The sequence below is a fragment of the Oncorhynchus mykiss genome, chromosome 21 (genome assembly GCF_057628025.1).
Source record: "Oncorhynchus mykiss isolate SJ-2025 chromosome 21, ASM5762802v1, whole genome shotgun sequence".
Classification (NCBI taxonomy): domain Eukaryota; kingdom Metazoa; phylum Chordata; class Actinopteri; order Salmoniformes; family Salmonidae; genus Oncorhynchus; species Oncorhynchus mykiss.
The window spans coordinates 9,420,301-9,444,221 of record NC_143042.1 but is presented as its reverse complement, the minus strand read 5'-3'; the positions used below and the strand labels follow the sequence as shown (position 1 = coordinate 9,444,221).

At 43.6% G+C, this 23,921-nt stretch overlaps 1 protein-coding gene across 1 annotated transcript; it reads right to left on the bottom strand.

The window, feature by feature from the left end:
- Positions 1 to 8,771: 8,771 nt before the first annotated feature.
- On the bottom strand, positions 8,772 to 16,113 carry LOC110499888 (uncharacterized). The gene is made up of 2 exons (XM_036957150.2): positions 14,307 to 16,113; positions 8,772 to 14,126 (listed from the first exon to the last, which is right to left on the bottom strand). The coding sequence occupies exons 1-2, from the start codon at positions 16,109 to 16,111 to the stop codon at positions 13,028 to 13,030; spliced, it is 2,904 nt and encodes a 967-aa protein (XP_036813045.2). The 5' UTR covers positions 16,112 to 16,113; the 3' UTR covers positions 8,772 to 13,027.
- Between the last annotated feature and the right edge of the window lie 7,808 nt (positions 16,114 to 23,921).

Sequence of the window (23,921 nt, the reverse complement as noted above, 5' to 3'; positions counted from 1 at the left end):
GCATGAATGCAGAAGAATTCTAAACAATGGGACCAGCGCCGGAGTGAAAATTACTGGAAGTGAATGTTAGCATTCCAGAAAGTTCGCCATCAAAGTTGAAAATAAAACAGTAGTAGGGAATTTCCGCTTACTACTCGGAAAATGCATAACATACCGGTTTTACTGTCATTCTATTAATTTAAAGGTTTTCAAATTATGACATTGTCATAGTAACATATGTCCTTTAATCTAAATATCTTCATAAATAGGACTGAGGTTTTCCTGGTCGGGATACATAACTCCTGCAAGAAAGTTTTTATTGTTATGGAATCTTTTGTGAGGTAATATTAAGCAATACATGAATAATGCATGGAAGGTTAATGTTCCTCTCCATTATTAGTAGTAAACTTCAATAGGTTTTCCTGTCCATAGATTATACTACACCTTATAACATGTCTGAAAAGCGAAAGATAGAATGCCTGTAAAGTCTGTCTGAGGTTTCAACTTGTTTTCCTTCATTACGGTGGACACCTGATGGGTTAACAAGGTTTCCTTTTTCACTAGTGAGGACACAGAGGCAGGAATTTACAAGAAGTCAAACAAGATAATTGACCTATGACCCCTTCGTTTTATCAGGGGAACCAATCAGATGACCTCTTTCCTCAGACTGCAACGAAGAAACAGAATGTGTAAAATATACAACAACATTCCGAATTGTGAAATCAACATTCTCTGCAAATCTCCCACTGACGTCAATGCATGATTTACATGCCTAAGTTAAGCTGAAATCCTTTCCCATCCTTATTTAAAGCAAACATTCCCCTTAAAATGTAGCGTTTTGGTGATTGCCATTCTAGGCCCTTCTATTTCTATGCCCTTAGACCAGGGGTGTCAAACTCATTCCACGCAGGGCCTAATGTCTGCGGGTTTTAGACAACCAGGTGAGGGGAGTTCCTTACTAATCAGTCACCATAATTTATCAATCAAGTACAAGGGAGGAGCCAAACCCCACAGATACTCTGCCCCCCGTGGAAGTAGTTTGACACGTGCCTTAGACACTGTGTTGAGAGATAAGCCTAGTGTCTGTGTGTGGGGATTCAGTAGACTCTCTCACTCTCTCTCTCTGTTATTGCTGGCTTTTCTTTGACAACGCCAACCACATGTAGACAAGCCCACACACCCATGTGGTAATTAAGGCAGCAATGTGGACTCTTCTTCTATGACTGGCAGGTATTGTTATTGCAATTTACCCTGTCGATGGTGTAACCACCACAACATTATCTCTGCTTTAATGATTAAAGACTATTAACCTGAAGTAGCAGGAGTTCCCACTTCCATTTTTCAGGGGAAACGTAAGTTAGATTGAAAATAACATATCCCTGAAACTGGATGTTAGCGTTTTCTGGCAACTCCACACAGGCTAAGACCATAGACAGAGACCATTGGATAAAGACCATAGAGAGAGACGATAGGATAAAGATCATAGACCATAGACAGAGACCATAGGATAAAGACCATAGAGAGAGACCATAGGATACAGATCATAGACCATAGACAATGACCATAGGATAAAGACCATAGAGAGAGACCATAGGATAAAGACCATAGAGAGAGACCATAGGATAAAGACCATAGATAGAGACCATAGGATAAAGACCATAGACAGAGACCATAGGATAAAGACCATAGAGAGAGACCATAGACAGAGACCATAGGATAAAGACCATAGAGAGAGACCATAGGATAAAGACCATAGAGAGAGACCATAGGATAAAGACCATAGAGAGAGACCATAGATAAAGATCATAGACCATAGACAATGACCATAGGATAAAGACCATAGAGAGAGACCATAGGATAAAGACCATAGACAGAGACCATAGACAGAGACCACAGACAGAGACCATAGACAGAGACCATAGGATAAAGACCATAGACAGAGACCATAGGATAAAGACCATAGACAGAGACCATAGGATAAAGACCATAGACAAAGACCATAGGATCAAGACCATAGACAGAGACCATAGGATCAAGACCGTAGAGAGAGACCATAGACAGAGACCATTGGATAAAGACCATAGACAGAGACCATAGGATAAAGACCATAGACAGAGACCATAGGATCAAGACCATAGACAGAGACCATAGGATCAAGACCGTAGAGAGAGACCATTGACAGAGACCATTGGATAAAGACCATAGACAGAGACCATAGGATAAAGACCATAGATAGAGACCATAGGATAAAGACCATAGAGAGAGACCATAGATAGAGACCATAGGATAAAGACCATAGACACAGACCATAGGATAAAGACCATAGACACAGACCATAGGATAAAGACCATAGACAGAGACCATAGACAGAGACCATAGACAGAGACCATAGACAGAGACCATAGGATAAAGACCACAGACAGAGACCATAGACAGAGACCATAGACAGAGACCATAGACAGAGACCATAGGATAAAGACCATAGACACAGACCATAGGATAAAGACCATAGACAGAGACCATAGACAGAGACCACAGACAGAGACCATAGACAGAGACCATAGGATAAAGACCACAGACAGAGACCATAGACAGAGACCACAGACAGAGACCATAGGATAAAGACCATAGACAGAGACCATAGGATCAAGACCATAGACAGAGACCATAGGATCAAGACCATAGACAGAGACCATAGGATCAAGACCGTAGAGAGAGACCATAGACAGAGACCATAGGATAAAGACCACAGACAGAGACCATAGACAGAGACCATAGACAGAGACCATAGGATAAAGACCATAGACAGAGACCATAGACAGAGACCATAGACAGAGACCATAGGATAAAGACCACAGACAGAGACCATAGACAGAGACCACAGACAGAAACCATAGACAGAGACCATAGGATAAAGACCACAGACAGAGACCATAGACAGAGACCATAGACAGAGACCATAGACAGAGACCATAGGATAAAGACCATAGACAGAGACCATAGGATAAAGACCATAGACAGAGACCATAGACAGAGACCATAGACAGAGACCATAGACAGAGACCATAGACAGAGACCATAGACAGAGACCATAGACAGAGACCATAGGATAAAGACCATAGACAGAGACCATAGACAGAGACCATAGACAGAGACCATAGACAGAGACCATAGGATAAAGACCATAAACAGAGACCATAGACAGAGACCATAGACAGAGACCATAGACAGAGACCATAGACAGAGACCGTAGACAGAGACCATAGACAGAGACCATAGACAGAGACCATAGACAGAGACCATAGACAGAGACCATAGACAGAGACCATAGACAGAGACCATAGACAGAGACCATAGGATAAAGACCATAGACAGAGACCATAGACAGAGACCATAGACAGAGACCATAGACAGAGACCATAGACAGAGACCACAGACAGAGACCATAGACAGAGACCATAGACAGAGACCATAGACAGAGACCATAGACAGAGACCATAGGATAAAGACCATAGACAGAGACCATAGACAGAGACCATAGACAGAGACCATAGACAGAGACCATAGGATAAAGACCATAGACAGAGACCATAGACAGAGACCATAGACAGAGACCATTGGATAAAGACCACAGACAGAGACCATAGACAGAGACCATAGACAGAGACCATAGACAGAGACCATAGACAGAGACCATAGACAGAGACCATAGGATAAAGACCATAGACAGAGACCATAGGATAAAGACCACAGACAGAGACCATAGACAGAGACCATAGATAAAGACCACAGACAGAGACCATAGACAGAGACCATAGATAAAGACCACAGACAGAGACCATAGACAGAGACCATAGACAGAGACCATAGACAGAGACCATAGACAGAGACCATAGACAGAGACCATAGGATAAAGACCATAGACAGAGACCATAGACAGAGACCACAGACAGAGACCATAGACAGAGAGACACTGGTTGGAGTAATAAAGGAAAACACACCCTTCTATATCTCTCTTTCAGTCTTTTTTCTTTATTTCTCCCACTCTCTCTCTCTGTCCCCCTCTCTCTCTCGCTCTCTGTCCCCCTCTCTCTCTCTGCCCCCCCCCCTCTCTCTCTCTATCTCTCTATCTCTCTGTAACTCCTCTAGTTTGCAGTGCTGCTCCACAAACTGGTGCAGTTCATTAATTTCCCTCTCTCTATAACATACAACTAGATCTGAGACAGGCCTACCACCTCCACCTTCTCCATGAAATAGTTTGTGTGTGTATCTCAAGGTGTGTACAGTTTATCTACTGTACTAGGGGTAATGTGAGCTGCTACTCCTGTCTGCACTGCTAGGCTACTGGGAGGTAGAGAGATCCCCTGCCTCTCCAAAAAAGAAAACATGCTGGCCCCCTTGTGGAGCCCCTGCAGAAAAATGTGTGTGTGTGTTTGTGTATGTGTGGTGTGAGTTTGTGTACTCGCATGTGTGTGAGTTGTCAGTGCAGCACACAGCCTTATGAGTTTTTATGGCCAGGAACAAAAAGTGTGTGTGTGTGTAGAGGTCCGTCTGGCTCCCATGGTCTCTCTCTCTCCCCTCCTCTCTCTCACACACTTTATCCCCTCCTCTCTCTCTCTCTCTCTCTCTCCCCTCCTTCTTTACTTTCTCTCTGCTGACTCAAGCGCCATCTCCCTCTCGCTCATGCAATAGCAGTGTCTGTTACTGCAGATAAACAGTACCAGTTAAAAGTTTGGACACACCTACTCATCAAGGGTTTTTCGTTACAAGGTTTACTATTTTCTACATTGTAGAATAAGTGAAGACATCAACAAAAATGAAATAACATATATGGAATCATGTAGAAACCAAAAAAAGTGTTAAACACAATCAAAATATATTTCTTATTTGAGATTCTTCAAGGTACCCACCCTTTCCCTTGATGACAGCTTTGCACACTCTTGGCATTCTCTCAGCCAGCTTAATGAAGTAGACACCTGGATGCATTTCAATTAACAGGTGTTCCTTATTAAACATTAATTTGTGGAATTTCTTTCCTTCTTAATGCGTTTGAGCCAATCAGTTGTGTTGTGACAAGGCAGGGTTGGTATACAGAAGGTAGCCCTATTTGGTAAAATACCATATTATGGCAAGAACAGCTCAAATAAGAAAAGACAAATGACAGTCCATCATTACTTTAAGACATGAAGGTAAGTCAGAAACTTCTGGAATTTCCAACTTCCAGAAGTTTCTTCAAGAACAGTTGCAAAAACCATCAAGCGCTATGATGTAACGGACTCTCATGAGGACCACCACAGGAAGGAAGACCCAGAGTTTCCCTTGCCGCAGAGGATAAGTTCATTAGAGTTACCAGCCTCAGAAATCGGCAATTAACTGCACCTCAGATTGCAGCCCAAATAAATGCTTCGCAGAGTTCAAGTAACAGACACATCTCAACATCAACTGTTCAGAGGAGACGTGCGTGAATCAGGCTTTCATGGTCAAACTGCTGCAAAGAAACCACTACTGAAGGACAGCAATAATAAGAAGAGACTTGCTTGGGCCAAGAAACACAAGCAATGGACATTAGACCAGTGGAAATCTGTCCTTTGGTCTGATGAGTCCAAATTTGCGATTTTTGGTCCCAACTGTCGTGTCTGTGAGATGCAGAATAGGTGAATGGATGATCTCTGCATGTGTGGTTCCCACCGTGAAGCATGAAGGAGGAGGTGTGATGGTGTGGGGGTGCTTTGCTGGGGAATTCAAGGCTCACTTAACCAGCATGGCTACCACAGCATTCTGCAGCGATACGCCATCCCATCTGGTTTGGGCTTAGTGGGACTATCATTTGTTTTTCAACTGGACAATGACCCAACACACCTCCAGCCTGTGTAAGGGCTATTTGACCAAGAATGATAGTGATGGAGTGTTGCATCAGATGACCTGGCCTCCACAATCACCCGACCTCAACCCAATTGAGGTGGTTTGGGATGAGTTGGGCTGCAGAGTGATGGAAAAGCAGCCAACAAGTGCTCACCATATGTGGGAACTCCTTCAAGACTGTTGGAAAGGCATTCCAGGTGACTACCTCATAAAGCTGGTTGAGAGAATGCCAAGAGTGTGCAAAGCTTTCATCAAGGCAAAGGGTGGCTACTTTGAAGAATCTCAAATCTCAAATATATTTTGATTTGTTTTACACTTTTTTGGTTACTACATTATCTAAATTGTACAAATAAAGAAAAACCCTTGAATGAGTAGATGTGTCCAAACTTTTGACTGGTACTGTATACCAAAATGTGTCTGTCTGTCTGTCTGTCTGTCTGTCTGTCTGTCTGTCTGTCTGTCTGTCTGTCTGTCTGTGTGTTTTTATGTGTGTGTGTGTGGGTTTTTTTTTGTTTGTGTGTGTGTGTGTGTGTGTGTGTGTGTGTGTGTGTGTGTGTGTGTGTGTGTGTGTTTAGGGGGGAGGAGTACCGCTTTGACCACCACTTCCATTTATCCAATTACTGTCTATGAGAGAGGCGGGACATTAAACACACCCAGTGTCAATCAAAACCATCAACGTGAGCTTCAAACTAACATCCCTTTTAATTCTTAATACTTTAAGCCATGTGTCAAACTCACTCATTCCAAACTCATTAATTAATGTCACTAATTAGTAAAGAACTCCCCTCGCCTGGTTGTCTGGGTCTTCATTTGAAAGGAAAAAACAAAAACCTGCGGACACTCGGCCCTCCACGTTTGAAACACATCTGCTTTAAGCCATTGTGTATCAGTGTTCAGTGAACACATAACATAACATAACACGTGTTAATGTTGTCATTTCAAGATGTTGTTCATTGGTCATTAAAGAGATATTTCATAAATATAATACCTTATTCAAAGCCTTATAAGGATGAATACTCATTCCTCCTAACACATCGAGCCTCCAAGCATCACATTGACGTAGGAAGTATGGCCTCCTTCCCTCCCTCCCTCCCTCCCTCCCTATCTGTCTGTCTGACTTATCTCCAAAGGTGCGGTTTCATATTCTGTTTTGTTCGTTCTCTCTTTCGCCCCCCCCCCCTCCCTCTCTCTCTTCCCTCATCCAATTTTCTCTTTGTTCAGCTGGATTCCTGTTCAGCCTATTTGTGGTCAATGAGTCTCTGTACTGACATCCTAGTCACTTTCTTCTATATATGTTAAACTTTATTTCAACAGCCCCCATAGATGGTCTATATATTTACTAGCAACGCGCTGGGCACACACTGGTTGAATCAACGTTTCTTTCCACTTAATTTCAATGAGATTACATTGACCCAACGTGGAATAGAGGTTGAATGTACGTTTTACTGCTAGAGTGGCTGAATAACTATGTTGTTGCATGTCAATAGAGTTGCAGTCTGCACCAAATACATCTACGCTAGGCTATGAATTTACTGATAGAGTTTCAGAAAACAGAGCATTGCCTGATTCGTCACACTACTACATCATGTCCAGTGGTTTGTGAAATATTCTTGGCCTTGTTGTACTGCACTGTAATGATGAATCACATGGTCTAGAATCAGCCGTATTGAGTGATTTATACAATCAAACGTCATATGTTTCAGTTCTCACTCCAGCTGCATTGATCTTTGTCATGGATTTGTATTCCCTTTTCTTTCCCTAAATGTCTTATTGCAACGTCACCATTCTGTCAACGTTCATCCATACTGAGCCTTAGTGCAGGAAAGGGTGGGTAAAACAGAGATTAATTATACCTGTATATATTTTTCAAACATCTTTGAACCTCTCTTAACCAAGGAAATGTATCTTAATCAACCAAATAAATATTCAATCCAAGATTAAATCAAAACCACGAAAGACACTAAAGAATATAACGTCCCAAACATCCTCCAAAGCCTCTTTAGCTCCTTCCAGCTCAGGTGCAGTCAGAGATTGATGGTGTTACGGTTTAGGCCGGGACAACAAACACAAAGACCCACCACAGCTCTCTTTGTTGTGTCTAACAGAAAGAAAATGTCTGACAGACAGGCAAAAGTGAGGCAAAAGTGTATGATCGAACAGACAGACAGATAGATATATGGAAGAAGAGACAAATAGCCTATATGGATGGAAGGACAGTCGGACTGACCGACAAAAAGACCCAGACAGAAGGAGAACATACAGACATACAGACATATGGTAGAACATACAGACAGGCGGACAGATGGAGAGACAGACAGTCAGAAATAGACTGACACACAAACGGATGACCGACCAGATGGATAGATCAGAAGAGATTTGACCAACAGTAGGAAATACAGAAAGACAGACAGACAGATAGGGCAGCCAGCCAGACAGACAGACAGACAGACAGCGAGGGCAGACAGACAGAGAGAGAGAGAGGGAGAGAGAGAGAGAGAGAGAGAGAGAGAGAGAGAGAGAGAGAGAGAGAGAGAGAGAGAGGGCAGCCAGCCAGACAGAAAGATAGGGCAGGCAGACAGACAGAGAGATAGTTATTTTGAGATGCCAGCCTGCACCTTTCACTACTAATCTCACGTGGTGATACGGCTGTCAGTGATACGGCTGTCAGAGTCCAACAGAGAACCACTGAGAGGTACACAAATAAGCAGCCCTTCAGAAAACAGCCTTTTACCGCTGTGCTCATGTCACAACAAGTCATGAGGGAAGCTAGAGGCTGCTAACATTATGGGTCAAACTCTAGCTTGAGACCAACTCACATGCCTCAGGTGTGCTATGCTGTTAATAACAGAGATAGATAAAAACATACATGTGTAAATACGTGCTCACACACATACACACGCATGCACACGCACAATTCACACACACACAAACACACCTGCAAGCCTGACACGTGTCATCTAAGATCTATGATCTAAGAGGGAGGGAGAGAGAGGGAAAGACAGAGATGGATTGGGGAAAGAAGGGAGAGGGAAATGGGAGGAGACAAATAGGGAGAGATAGAGAGAGAGAGGAAGAGAAAGGGAGAAAAAGAGAGACCAAGAGAGAGAGAGACAAAAAGAGGGAAGAGGGAAGGGGGCAGTAGCATCAGGTAGACAGTGCTGTGAGAGCGGAGGTCCTGCTGGACCGTAGGGAGGTGCTGGTGAACCCCAGGCCTGCCAAAAGCGGCTCTCCTCCGTGCACGGTAGGAGAAAATGAAGTCTGGAACTATCCTGCGCTCCGTCTGCCTTTCACTCTCCTTCCCTCGCTCATCCCCCTCCTCCTCCTCCTCTTTCACAGGTCTTATGGGTGCACTGCCACGTAGCTGAGCAATGTTATGAAAAAGAGAAAGAGAGAGAGGGAGAGAGAGAAATTAAGAGAAAGAGAGAGAGAGAGCACCAATCACCTCACTCCCCTCTCTAGATTAGATTCTGTGTATCATCTTTCTCTCTGCTGTTCAGCCCTTCTTTTACCCTCCATTATTTCTCCTGGTGTAAATAGTAAATACTCTCACTGTATTGACAAGGAGGATCACAAGCTGTCACTACTCTGTGAAACTCTTTAACGTCCCGTGTAGCTCGGTTTGTAGAGCATGGCACTTGCAACGCAACGGTTGTGGGTTTGATTCCCGAGGGGGACCACTATGAAAATGTATGGACTTAATACTGTAAGTCTCTCTGGATAAGAGAGATGACTAAAATGTCAAATGGTAGCTGACTCAGTATGAGAGAGACCATGCATTACAGAGCAGGTGTGAGCTTAAGTTACTTTTTATCAGACAAAAACAAACTTCCTTGAATTTTAATTGCAGAAATTTTATTTTTGGCTACTGAAGCAGGGCCAAATCTGCCTCTGAATGTTCTGTTCATCATACTTGTGTTCATTGCATACAGTTGGGGTTTTCTCTGTTACTTCATTCTCTTTCCCTCTATATATTACTGCCATCTAGTGGCCAAACATATACAAACACATTCCCCAGATCTGTGCCTCGACACAACCCTGTCTCAGAGGTCATGGCTTGGTTTTTGCTCTGACATGCACTGTCAACTGTGGACCTTCTATAGACAGGTGTGTGAATTTCCAAATGATGTCCAATCAATTGAATTTACCACAGGTGGACTCCAAGTTGTAGAAACATCTTAAGGATGATCAATGTAACAGGAGCTCAATTTTGAGTCTCATAGCAAAGGGTCTGAATTATTTTTCAAATTTGTAATACATTTGCAAAGATTTCTAAAAACCTGTTTTCACTCTGTTATTATGGGGTTATTGTGTGTAGATTGTTGAGAAAAATAATTAATTGAATCAATGTTAGAATAAGGCTTTAATGTAAGAAAATGTTGAAAAAGTCAAGGGGTCTGAATACTTTCCCGAATGCACTGTATCAACATCCAATCATGGATACATTTGCAATGTACAGCAGTTATCCATCATTGCTACAGGGTAAAATATTATCTAATCAAGAAACTCTGATTTGAATGTTATTCTTCCAGGAAGTTTGATAATTTTGGTGCAGTTAATCACCAGACATGGCTGTATACATATATTATATAAAAAATTGTCTTATTAACTTGTTTACAGGAAGCGGAGAGAACGCTTTAGAATGGAAACATTTGGACTGGAAAGGCCATTATTAGGCATGAAAAAAACAAGTGGTGCCCTTAAAAAATGCTGCCAAAGTTTAAAATCATGTTTCTATCCAATAATAACCAGCAGCCAAGCCAAGGATTTGGTGTACAGCACAGCCAAGCTGTTACCCATAAAATAAACTTGTGTTCAGATAAACACATTTCAGCTTAAATAACGATAGGCAATCAAATATTACCCCAGCCCTCTTATGAAAAGTATCTGGAGGTGGTTTTGGAAATTAATAAAGGGCTATTGGAGAATAATTTTGCAGTAGGCAGACATTTTTACTAGACTGTGCTATTGTTTCTTGCCCATATTAGGCCAACGTGAGTTGAAATGGAGTAGCTTTTGTTAATAAGGCTTTGCCATTTACTCGCCAATTCACACTCTTCCAGACCACTAACGGCACTTTCATTTACATTACATGACAACATTAAATAGAAACACATTTAGCTAACAAGTATTCCAATGATAAGATTGCTAAGATACAGCTGACAGTCACATACAGTTGGAGATGGAAGTTTACATACACTTAGGTTGGAGTCATTAATACTAATTTTCAACCATTCCACACATTTCTTGTTAACAAACTATAGTTTTGGCAAGTTGGTTAGGACATCTACTTTGTGCATGACACAAGTAACTTTTACAACAATTGTTTACAGACAGATTATTTCACTGTATCACAATTCCAGTGGGTCAGAAGTTAATATACAATAAGTTGACTGTGCCTTTAAACAGCTTGGAAAATTCCAGAAATGTACGTCATGGTTTTAGAAGCTTCTGATAGGCTAGTTGACATCATTTGAGTCAACTGGAGGTGTACCTAGGGATGTATTTCAAGGCCTACCTTCAAACTCAGTGCCTCTTTACTTGACATCATGGGAAAATCAAAATAAATCAGCCAAGACCTCAGAAAAAAAATTGTAGACCTCCACAAGTCTGGTTTATCCTTGGGAGCAATTTCCAAACGCCTGAAGGTACCATATTCATCTGTACAAACAATAGCACGCAAGTATAAAAACCATGGGACCACGCAGCCATCATACCACTCAGGAAGGAGATAGACTCTGTCTCCTAGAGATGAACGTACTTTGGTGCAAAAAGTGCAAATCAATCCCAGAACAACAGCAAAGGACCTTGTGAAGATGCTGGAGGAAACAGGTACAAAAGTATCTATATCCACGGTAAAACGAGTCCTATATTGACATAACCTGAAAGGCCGCTCAGCAAGGAAGAAGCCACTGCTCCAAAACTGCCATAAAAAAGACAGACTACGGTTTGCAACTGCACATGGGGACAAAGGTTGTACTTTTTGGAGAAATGTCCTTTGGTCTGATGAAACAAAAATAGACCTGTTTGGCCGCAATGACCATCGTTATGTTTAGAGGAAAAAGGGGGAGGCTTGCAAGCCGAAGAACACCATCGCAACAGTGAAGCACGGGGGTGGCAGCATCATGCTGTGGGGGTGCTTTGTTGCAGGAGGGACTGGTGCACTTCACAAAATAGATGGCATCATGAGAAGGAAAATTATGTGGATATATTGAAGCAACATCTCAAGACATCGGTCAGGAAGTTAAAGCTTGGTCGCAAATGGGTCTTCCAAATAACCAATGACCCCAAGCATACTTCCAAATTTGTGGCAAAATGGTTTAAGGACAACAAAGTCAAGGTATTGGAGTGGCCACAAACCCCTGACCTCAATCCCATAGAAAATGTGTGGGCAGAACTGAAAAGGCATGTGGAAGCAAGGAGGCCTACAAACCTGACTCAGTTACACCAGCTCTGTCAGGAGGAATGGCCCAAAATTCACCCAACTTATTGTGGGAAGCTTGTGGAAGGCTACCCGAAACGTTTAACCCAAGTTAAATAATTTAAAGGCAATGCTACAAAATACCAATCGAGTGTATGTAAACTTCTGACCCACTGGGAATGTGATGAAAGAAAGAAAAGCTGAAATAATTAATTCTCTCTACTGTTATTCTGACATTTCACATTCTTAAAACAGTGGTGATCCTAACTGACCAACGACAGGGAATTTCTACTAGGATTAAATGTCATGAATTGTGAAAAACTGAGTTTAAATGAATTTGTCTAAGGTGTATGTAAACTTCCGACTTCAACTGTATGTGGCATCATTGACCTTTAAGTAGGCCATAGTCTTTCAACACAGACTTCATGGGAGCAGTTCAAACAAGTATTTTCTCTGAACACATATCACGGCTTCCATCAATCACAGCTTTACCCAAGCGACGACATACAGTACAGTATAGCTATCCACATTGAGATCCAAGTTCACTCAACTGGCCATCTTGCATTGTTATCTTGTAATGTTGAATCAAAATCAGCTCCCGACATGATGTTTGTTTCTCTGTTTATTGCAGAACATTTTACCGCCATTTTAGAGCCCAACAGACTTTCAGGTTGAGCAGAAAAACCCCTGCAATTGTTTTCAGTTGTTGGATTGTCTATAATCTATATTTGCAGTTTGACTGTCCTGCAGGATTCTATAGACTGCAGCTCAGTAGAAGTGTACCATCTGGAAGCCTCTGAGGCAGTGGAAGGCTTTTGCGTCCATGTGGCCCAGGTCTATGAGGTTGTGCTCCAGCTGCACCAGCACCAGGCTGCTGAGGCCGGGGTCTGAACCCCCCCAGCAGAAGGCGTCGCGGGGCACTGAGTGGATCTTGTTGTGTGTGAGTGCCACTGAGTGTAGCCCCCGGGGCAGCTGCCTGGGCACCTGGCTCAGGGCATTGTGACACAGGTCCAGCTGGTGCAGGACGGGCAGCGCCCTGAAGGCCCCCGAGGCCACCCTGGCTATCTTGTTCCTGGCCAGGCCCAGGTGCTCCAGGTGGGGGAGGTGGAGGAAGGAGGCTTTGCCCAGGGAGGAGATGAGGTTGCCCTCCAGGTTCAGGGTTTTGAGGGAAGAGGGGAGGTGGCGGGGTACCTTCTTGAGCTGGTTGCCCTCTAAGTTGAGGCTCTCCAGGTGGGTGGCGTTGATGAGGGAATCCCTGAGAAGGCCATGGTTGGTTAGCCGGTTAGCACTCAGATCCAGAATCACCAGCTCCGAGGTACCCACGAAGGCCTCCCCTGGAAACTGCTGGATAAGGTTGCCACGGAGGTACAACTCTCTGATAGATAGAGGTAAGCCAAGAGGCACCGAGGCCAGCCGGTTGTGGTCCAGGCTGAGCGTGCGCAGGCTGCCCAGAGGTGAGAGCACACTGGCGGGGAGAGTATCATTCCCATTCCCCAGGCTGTTGTTGCTCAGGCTGAGGACCAGCAGGCCGGGGCAGTTGGCCCAGGCTCCCTCCGACATCACATTAAGCTGGTTGTTATCCAGACGCAGCTCTTCCAGGGAGGCGGGCAGGTCTGTGGGCACACTCTCCAGTAGGTTCCGGTCCAGGTAGAGCCGCCTCAGGGCTGGGATGCCCTCGAAGGCCCCCTCGATGGAGCCGTCTGTCAGCCGGTTGTTGCTGAGCACCAGGAACTCCATGGACAGGTACTCATTGAGCAGGTCCAGCTGAATGCTGTCGATGCGGTTGTTCATCAGGAGGACGTAGCGGGAGTTATAAGGGATGCCGTACGGAACCTTCTCCAGCCCCTTGTCGGAACACTGGACCACTCTGGGAAAGGGGACAATAGAAAACATTGGAGTAATGAATGTCACAAACATTACTGTACAACATGGTTTGGGTGATTAAATAAGACTGTGACAATATGGAAATAGCATAATGATAAAATATTTACAAAAAATAATTACAAATGGGCAATAGTAAGCCTGATTTAGTCCGAGAACATCTCACCGTCCATAGCAGGCACACTCCGGGGGACAGTAGCTGTCTTTGAAGTAGGGGAAGTATGCAGGATTTGTGCCCTCCTTCTTCTCCTGTTTTGTCTCTTTGGTTTTGTTGTCCTTTTTCAGAGGTTTACCTTTCCTCTCATTTATTTTGTCTTTCTTTTGATGTTTCCCTGTCTTTGTCTTGATACTCTTGGTAGTCTGTGTCAGCTTCATTGTGTGTTTTGGCACTGCTGGTTTGGCTGTAGGTTTTGTCTGTTGTGTTTTGGGTGTAGAGTTTGTCTGTACCGTCACTTTGGGCTTGGCTGTTGGTTTTGTCATCTCTTTTGGTTTGGCTGTAGGTTGCAGTTCCTTGGCTGTGGGTTTTGTCATCTCTTTTGGTTTGGCTGTAGGTTGCAGTTCCTTGGCTGTGGGTTTTGTCATCTCTTTTGGTTTGGCTGTAGGTTGCAGTTCCTTGGCTGTTGGTTTTGTCATCTCTTTTGGTTTGGCTGTAGGTTGCAGTTCCTTGGCTGTGGGTTTTGTCATCTCTTTTGGTTTGGCTGTAGGTTGCAGTTCCTTGGCTGTGGGTTTTGTCATCTCTTTTGGTTTGGCTGTAGGTTGCAGTTCCTTGGCTGTGGGTTTTGTCATCTCTTTTGGTTTGGCTGTAGGTTGCAGTTCCTTGGCTGTGGGTTTTGTCATCTCTTTTGGTTTGGCTGTAGGTTGCAGTTCCTTGGCTGTGGGTTTTGTCATCTCTTTTGGTTTGGCTGTAGGTTGCAGTTCCTTGGCTGTGGGTTTTGCTTGTTTTGGTTTGTCTGTAGACTTTAGCTGCTTGACTGTATTTTCTGTCTCTTTGAGAAAAACAATGCTGTTCCTCTCAGTCTGATTGTCGTTGACTGAAACCTTGATAATTGGGCCAACTTTGACCTCCATCGATTGCGAAACAAAACTCTCCCCCTCCCTGAGATTTGTCTGGGAGCTGTCAGTCACACTCTGAACCATAATGAGCTCACTGTCCACCAATGAGATGGCCTCCTCTGCCTCTGGAGCCGGGTCTTGGATATGACTGGCAGGTTGAGTGAGAGCATGAGTGGCAGACTCTGGAACTTGAGAGGGGGTAGAGGGTGTAACTGGTGGAGGGCCATGTTGAGTGGCAGGTGGAGGAGTGACATCATAAAGTGGAACAGGCATAGCTGCAGGGGGAGGGGACATGGGTTCGTTGATAGCTTGATTGACAGGTTGAGTGTCCATTACTTTTTCTACAGGAGAGGAGGAAGTGCTGGTTGGAGAGGGGAGGTCCATGTGTGTAACGACTAAGTAGTTTCCCTCGCTTTGATCTACACTGGGTTCTTTAACTTCCTCAACTCTCAGGTTTTCCTCTAGTTTCTCCTCTCCTCCATATGCTCTCTGTTCCTTACCACCTCTCTCCTCATCATCTGATCTAATCCCTTCTTCATGTCTTCCCTCTCCATTATCTCCTCTCTCCTCCTCCTCTTCATGTTCCTCATCAGCTTCTATCTCCCAATTTTCAAATCTCTTCTTCTCTCTGTAATCAAGCCCTCCAACCAGCGTTCTCTCTTCCTCCATCCTTCGCTCTTCCTCATGGCCCTCCTGCTCTGCTGCCCCCTTCTCCTCCTCTATTCTCCACTTCTCAGATACAGTCTCTGGAGTTAGTCCATCCTCACTCCTACCCTCTTCCTCCCTCTTCTCTTCAGGGTGGGTTGCAGTGAGTTCTTCACCCTCCTCTCCGTCTGCTGTGTTGGTCTCCCTCAGTCTCTCAGGTCTCCAGTCTGACCAGGGATCTGTTTCTCTGACCGAGTCTTCTATGAGGATCATTTCCACTCCTAGACACACCCAGCAGTATCTTAGTATTGACACTCAAGATTAGGCATCGCTACAAAATGACAGACAATGTGGGCCATATTGACAGAGATCTTACGAAGTTTGCAGTTGTTATTTTCATATAAGAATAGAATTATAATAAAATAAAACCACTTCTTACAGTACTTTAAATGAATTACCAAAATTTGGCAAATGGCTCCGGTTCTATTCAAACCTGTGACTAGGTTGCCTGAATAAGTCTGGGATATGTTAACAGACTTGGTTCGTTCGAAAAAAACATTATTCCTATGCAGTGTGGAAACACCTGAATTCAAGTCTACTTAGGTTCCTTTGCTGCACACATACATACATATGATGTGTTTTCCAAACTGATCAGACAATTAGGAGAATCAGAAAATCAAGCTATTAGAAATGAGAAATTGTTGAATTCGTTTTTTCAAGTTTGGGAATGTAAAATCCGTGTGTAGATCCTGTGGATGATGAAAGTTCATAAGCACTTACTGGGCTGAAGTACAAATGATTGAAGAGGAACAATCAGGAGCCAGAGTAGCAGAGTGAGTTCTTCCATGGTCTTCTATCTAAAAGACAATAACCTTAGTCCAACAACCTAAGAGACAGTATCATGTATAACAACGACAGTTTCTAATTGAGTCTATTCCTATTTCAAATATATAAAATACTATCTGAAATGAACTTCATAGATCTTCCCACTAGCACGAGTGAGTTTTCAAAAAAAATTTCATGGTCCTAATCTTTTCTGTCTAGAGGTAGGTGTCCTCTAAATATCCAACATAGATCTAGAGTAATAGAGCAGATAGTATCTGAAGTTCTATCTATTAGATGTATGGGTGTCAGTCTTGCTTACCTGCTGTGCCCTTAGACGTCAGAGCCAATATCATGCATCTGTGTATGTTGTCCAGTGGGAGTCATACCAAACTCTCTCAATGCAAGGAGAAACGCTGATGAACCAAGCAGTCCTCTAGGAATGAGGACCCCCAAATAGTATGACACACACACACACACACACACACACACACACACACACACACACACACACACACACACACACCCCGACTAAACTGGGGGCTAACGGGTGACTTTAATGACCTATTTAAGAGTCCCCTCTCTGTGGGGAGTTTTCACACACACACTCCGGGCCGGGAGCCGGCGGCAGGTAATGACTCTGAATACTCATATCTCAAAGGGAATTTTCACACCGACCCTCCAGGATAGTGGAATCTGGGAAGATCAATAGCAGGAAAGGTTAACAAAAAAAAAGGAGATGAGGGGGTCAATGTATGGATGGGAGGTCAAAGGGGAGAGGTGGTTTTAGGGGGGATTATGTTTGCCCTTGTTCCAGAGGGGCATTAGCAGCCCGGCGGGTGACACCGTGGTGGCAAGTGGTTCCGGGGGAATTGCCTGACCTTTGACCCATAGCGGTTGCATTGATAGGGGAGAGGGGGGTAGGTTGAGCCATTTTTAAAATTTAACTAGGTAGCCAATAGGAACAAATTCTTATTTACAATGACGGCCTACACCGGCCATAGCTGGACGACGCTGGGCCAATTGTGCGCCTGTCACGCCCTGGCCATAGAGGCTTTTTATTCTCTATTTTGGTTAGGCCAGGTTGTGACTAGGGTGGGCGTTCTATGTTCTTTTTTCCATGGTTTTGTATTTCTTTGTTTTTGGCCGGGTATGGTTCTCAATCAGGGACAGCTGTCTGTTGTTGTCTCTGATTGAGAACCATACTTAGGTAGCGCTTGCCCACATGGGTTTTGTGGGTAGTGATTTTCTGTTTAGTGTGTTTTGCACCTGACGGAGTTGTTTTGTTTGTTCCTTGTTGTATTTAGTGTTCAGTTTATTAAAATAATGATGAACACATACCACGCTGCATCTTGATCCTCACCTTCTTCCACCAACGAGAATCGTTACAACGCCCCCTATGTCAAGGGAAATGGTATTCTTTCTAGAAAGATACAAATATCTACATATATTTCAGGATGTTGTGTTTCCCTGGAAATAATCAGAATTCATGTAAACATAACAGTTTTGAAAACAGCTTGTCCAACAAGTGGTCTCTTGGCACAACTTACCCTGGATATAAAGTAAGTTGAGCATAGGGATGGGGTAAGTTGAGCATAGGGACGGGGTAAGTTGAGCATAGGGACGGGGTAAGTTGAGCATAGGGACGGGGTAAGTTGAGCATAGGGACGGGGTAAGTTGAGCATAGGGACGGGGTAAGTTGAGCATAGGGACGGGGTAAATTGAGCATAGGGACGGGGTAAGTTGAGCATAGGGACGGGGTAAATTAAGCATAGGGATGGGGTAAATTGAGCATAGGGCCGGGGTAAGTTGAGCATAGGGATGGGGTAAGTTGAGCATAGGGATGGGGTAAGTTGAGCAGCCTTGGGGTAAGTGGGTGATGGTGTCCTGTGACAGTGGGTGGTAGTTGAATTCATGGAATGGGGTTGTGGTATATTGTCGATCTTAAATGCTTACATTCAGATGTAGATCTTTCTCTTCAATATCACTTACCCTTCCATTTCTTGATCAGTTGTCTGAGACAGAGATGTTCTTTCGATGTACCAATTAGTAGGTAAGTTCCATGCATTCGAGGCTACTTAGCCCATGAAACTGGTCCGTGAGATGTTTGATATGTTCATCAAGCTCAGACTCCATGTCATCAGATAAGACCTTGTGTGGCTTTGTTAATCTATCATAGCCTCTCTTTATACAGCTCAGACTCCATGTCGTCAGATAAGACCTTGTGTGTCTCTGTTAATCTATCATAGCCTCTCTTTATACAGCTCAGACTCCATGTCAATCAGATAAGACCTTGTGTGTCTCTGTTAATCTATCATAGCCTCTCTTTATACAGCTCAGACTCCATGTCGTCAGATAAGACCTTGTGTGTCTCTGTTAATCTATCGTAGCCTCTCTTTCACACAGGTTCATGTTTGTTTTCTTTTTTGTCAATGCACCTCTTCAGTGTAATTCAGTCTATTTTTCATCCCTTGCTGCTGCTCAAATGGACTTCTTCCCTTCTGTCACTTCGTTGTCTGCTCTCTCAAGAACCTCGGGGGGGGGGGGGGTAGACACCTGCTTGTTTTACGTTTGTTTACACAGTTCACATGCACAGTATGCATAACACATTGCATACTGGGCATAAAACTGACTAAATGTAATCATTATTTATATGGGATATGGTGGCTGTTGGCTCAACTTACCCCATGGCTGTTGGCTCAACTTACCCCATGGCCGTTGGCTCAACTTACCCCATGGCCGTTGGCTCAACTTACCCCATGGCCGTTGGCTCAACTTACCCCATGGCCGTTGGCTCAACCTACCCCATGGCCGTTGGCTCAACCTACCCCATGGCCGTTGGCTCAACCTACCCCATGGCCGTTGGCTCAACCTAACCCATGGCCGTTGGCTCAACTTACCCCAGGGCCGTTGGCTCAACTTACCCCAGGGCCGTTGGCTCAACTTACCCCAGGGCCGTTGGCTCAACTTACCCCAGGGCCGTTGGCTCAACTTACCCCAGGGCCGTTGGCTCAACTTACCCCATGGCCGTTGGCTCAACTTACTCCAAGGCAAACATTTAGACTACATTAGCCCACACAGCTACAAGGGTGCAATTTTGTGCTAGGTTTAAGACATCATATTGTAGCTTACTGAGACCCTAAGTGATGTACAAAACCATCTTAAAAATATCTACTTTGGTTTAGATACAGTGCCTTGCGAAAGTATTCGGGCCCCTTGAACTTTGCGACCTTTTGCCACATTTCAGGCTTCAAACATAAAGATATAAAACTGTATTTTTTTGTGAAGAATCAACAACAAGTGGGACACAATCATGAAGTGGAACAACATTTATTGGATATTTCAAACTTTTTTAACAAATCAAAAACTGAAAAATTGGGCGTGCAAAATGATTCAGCCCCCTTAAGTTAATACTTTGTAGCGCCACCTTTTGCTGCGATTACAGCTGTAAGTCGCTTGGGGTATGTCTCTATCAGTTTTGCACATCGAGAGACAGAATTTTTTTCCCATTCCTCCTTGCAAAACAGCTCGAGCTCAGTGAGGTTGGATGGAGAGCATTTGTGAACAGCAGTTTTCAGTTCTTTCCACAGATTCTCGATTGGATTCAGGTCTGGACTTTGACTTGGCCATTCTAACACCTGGATATGTTTATTTTTGAACCATTCCATTGTAGATTTTGCTTTATGTTTTGGATCATTGTCTTGTTGGAAGACAAATCTCCGTCCCAGTCGCAGGTCTTTTGAAGACTCCATCAGGTTTTCTTCCAGAATGGTCCTGTATTTGGCTCCATCCATCTTCCCATCAATTTTAACAATCTTCCCTGTCCCTGCTGAAGAAAAGCAGGCCCAAACCATGATGCTGCCACCACCATGTTTGACAGTGGGGATGGTGTGTTCAGCTGTGTTGCTTTTACGCCGAACATAAAGTTTTGCATTGTTGCCAAAAAGTTCAATTTTGGTTTCATCTGACCAGAGCACCTTCTTCCACATGTTTGGCGTGTCTCCCAGGTGGCTTGTGGCAAACTTTAAACGACACTTTTTATGGATATCTTTAAGAAATGGCTTTCTTCTTGCCACTCTTTCATAAAGGCCAGATTTGTGCAATATACGACTGATCGTTGTCCTATGGACAGAGTCTCCCACCTCAGCTGTAGATCTCTGCAGTTCATCCAGAGTGATCATGGGCCTCTTGGCTGCATCTCTGATCAGTCTTCTCCTTGTATGAGCTGAAAGTTTAGAGGGACGGCCAGGTCTTGGTAGATTTGCAGTGGTCTGATACTCCTTCCATTTCAATATTATCGCTTGCACAGTGCTCCTTTGGATGTTTAAAGCTTGGGAAATCGTTTTGTATCCAAATCCGGCTGGTGTGTTCCTTGTTCTTCATGATGCTCTCTGCGCTTTTAACGGACCTCTGAGACTATCACAGTGCAGGTGCATTTATACGGAGACTTGATTACACACAGGTGGATTGTATTTATCATCATTAGTCATTTAGGTCAACATGGGATCATTCAGAGATCCTCACTGAACTTCTGGAGAGAGTTTGCTGCACTGAAAGTAAAGGGGCTGAATAATTTTGCACGCCCAATTTTTTGCACGCCCAAAGTTTTTGATTTGTTAAAAAAGTTTGAAATATCCAATAAATGTCGTTCCACTTCATGATTGTGTCCCACTCGTTGTTGATTCTTCACAAAAAAATACAGTTTCATATCTTTATGTTTGAAGCCTGAAATGTGGCAAAAGGTCGCAAAGTTCAAGGGGGCCGAATACTTCTGCAAGGCACTGTACAAGCATTATGAAACCCATAACACAGGGATCATCAGCTAGATTCAGCCGTGGGGATATTTATTATTGAGTGGATGGTCGGTGGGCCGGAACATAATTATAAATCATTTGCAGACTGCAAATTGACTGCAAGAAGCCCAAACAGATATGATGTTAGACTAAAACAGAATCATTTCAAACCTTGCTTACATTTGCATACGACCACGTCTGTCTATTGTGCATGGGAATACTTCGGTACAGATTTCTTACATTAAATTCACTTGGATCGACTTCCTTGAGGGGAAAACATTTTTGTGCTTAGAACTTGGGGTGCCAAATAAAACCACAGCCATTTGGGGAACCCTGCTATAACACAATCAATTAATTAGACTTTGTGAAAAACAGTTTTTGGCGCTAACTTGCTTACCACTTTTCTATGTGGTTTCTTCCTTCACCGACTCCATGAAATGTATTTTCATTTTTATTTATTTGACCTTTATTTAACCAGGTAGGCTAGTTGAGAACAAGTTCTCATTTGCAACTGCGACCTGGCCAAGATAAAGCGTAGCAATTCGACACATACAACAACACAGAGTTACATATGGAATAAACAAAACATACAGTCAGTAATACAGTAAAAAAAAAAAAAAACATGTCTATATACAGTGAGTGCAAATGAGGTAAGATAAGGGAGTTAAGGCAATAAATAGGCCTTGGTGGTGAAGTAATTACAATATAGCAATTAAACACTGGAATGGTAGATGTGCAGAAGAAGAATGTGCAAGTAGAGATACTGGGGTGCAAAGGAGCAAGATAAATAAATACATACTGTACGGGGATGAGGTAGGTAGATAGATGGGCTGTTTACAGATGGGCTATGTACAGGTGCAGTGAACTGTGAGCTGCCCTGACAGCTGGTGCTTAGTGAGGGAGATGTGAGTCTCCAGCTTCAGTGATTTTTGCAATTCGTTCCAGTCATTGGCAGCAGAGAACTGGAAGGAAAGACGACCAAAGTAGGAATTGGCTTTGGGGATGACCAGTGAAATATACCTGCTGGAGCGCGTGCTACGAGTGGGTGCTGCTATGGTGACCAGTGAGTTGAGATAAGGTGAGGCTTTACCTAGCAGGGTCTTGTAGATGACCTGGAGCCAGTGGGTTTGGCGACGAGTATGAAGCGAGGGCCAGCCAACGAGAGCGTACAGGTCGCAGTGGTGGGTAGTGTATGGGGCTTTGGTGACAAAAACGGATGGCACTGTGATAGACTGCATCCAATTTGTTGAGTAGAGTGTTGGAGGCTATTTTATAGATGACATCGCCAAAGTCGAGGATCGGTAGGATGGTCAGTTTTACGAGGGTATGTTTAGCAGCATGAGTGAAGGATACTTTGTTGCGATATAGGAAGCCAATTCTAGATTTAATTTTGGATTGGAGATGCTTAATGTGAGTCTGGAAGGAGAGTTTACAGTCTAACCAGACACCTAGGTATTTGTAGTTGTCCACGTATTCTAAGTCAGAGCCGTCCAGAGTAGTGATGCTGGATGGGCGGGCAGGTGTGGGCAGCGATCGATTGAATAACATGCATTTAGTTTTACTTGCATTGGCAAGTGAAGCTCATCTGCAGGTTAGTTAACACAGTGTCCAAAGAAGAACCAGAGGTATACAGAATGGTGTTGTCTGCATAGAGGTGGCACAGAGAATCACCAGCAGCAAGAGCAATATCATTGATGTATACAGAGAAGAGAGTCGGCCCGAGAATTGAACCCTGTAGCACCCCCATAGAGATTGCCAGAGGTTCGGACAACAGGCCTTCCAATTTGACACACTGAACTCTATCATAGAAGTAGTTGGTAAACCAGGCGAGGCAATTATTTGAGAAAATGATGAACTCTTTGGTCACATGATTCATTGTGTTTTTGGTTTCCTAGAAAAAAGGGGTTGCTCAACTTACCCTTTGGATCAACTTACCCCATTATCCCCCTTTGTTCCAGAATATTCAGACTTCAAAGTAGGGCCTACCCTGGTCTCCATACATTGGTTAGTGTTTTAAGTTTGATGTCTGGCCAACATGTACGTATACTCTATCTTCCTTTAAAACCTACATGTGGACTACATGTTTTCAGCTAAATAGATAATTCTCATTAAATGTACATCTCATGTTGTGTGGCATTCAAAACATCTAATGTCTTGAGAAAACAGGATTTATCCGATGTCTATATTTTTCTGTTTGGAAGAGAACAGCTGTACTGTAGTAAAAAACAGGAAGTAAAATAGAGACATTCTGCTGGGTCGTATTCATTGGGGCACACTGAAGAAAAACGTTTTGCTCCTGACAATGAAAACGGCTTCTTATTGCAGTGTTTCACTCCTCTCTTTTAGCCACTCATTATTCTCGGCGTTCGTAACCTTGGTGTTTCTCATCTATCATCTACATTGTAATAAACGGAGCCAAACATTCCCGAAGGACTTATCGGAATAGTTTGTTTTCAACACGATATGGG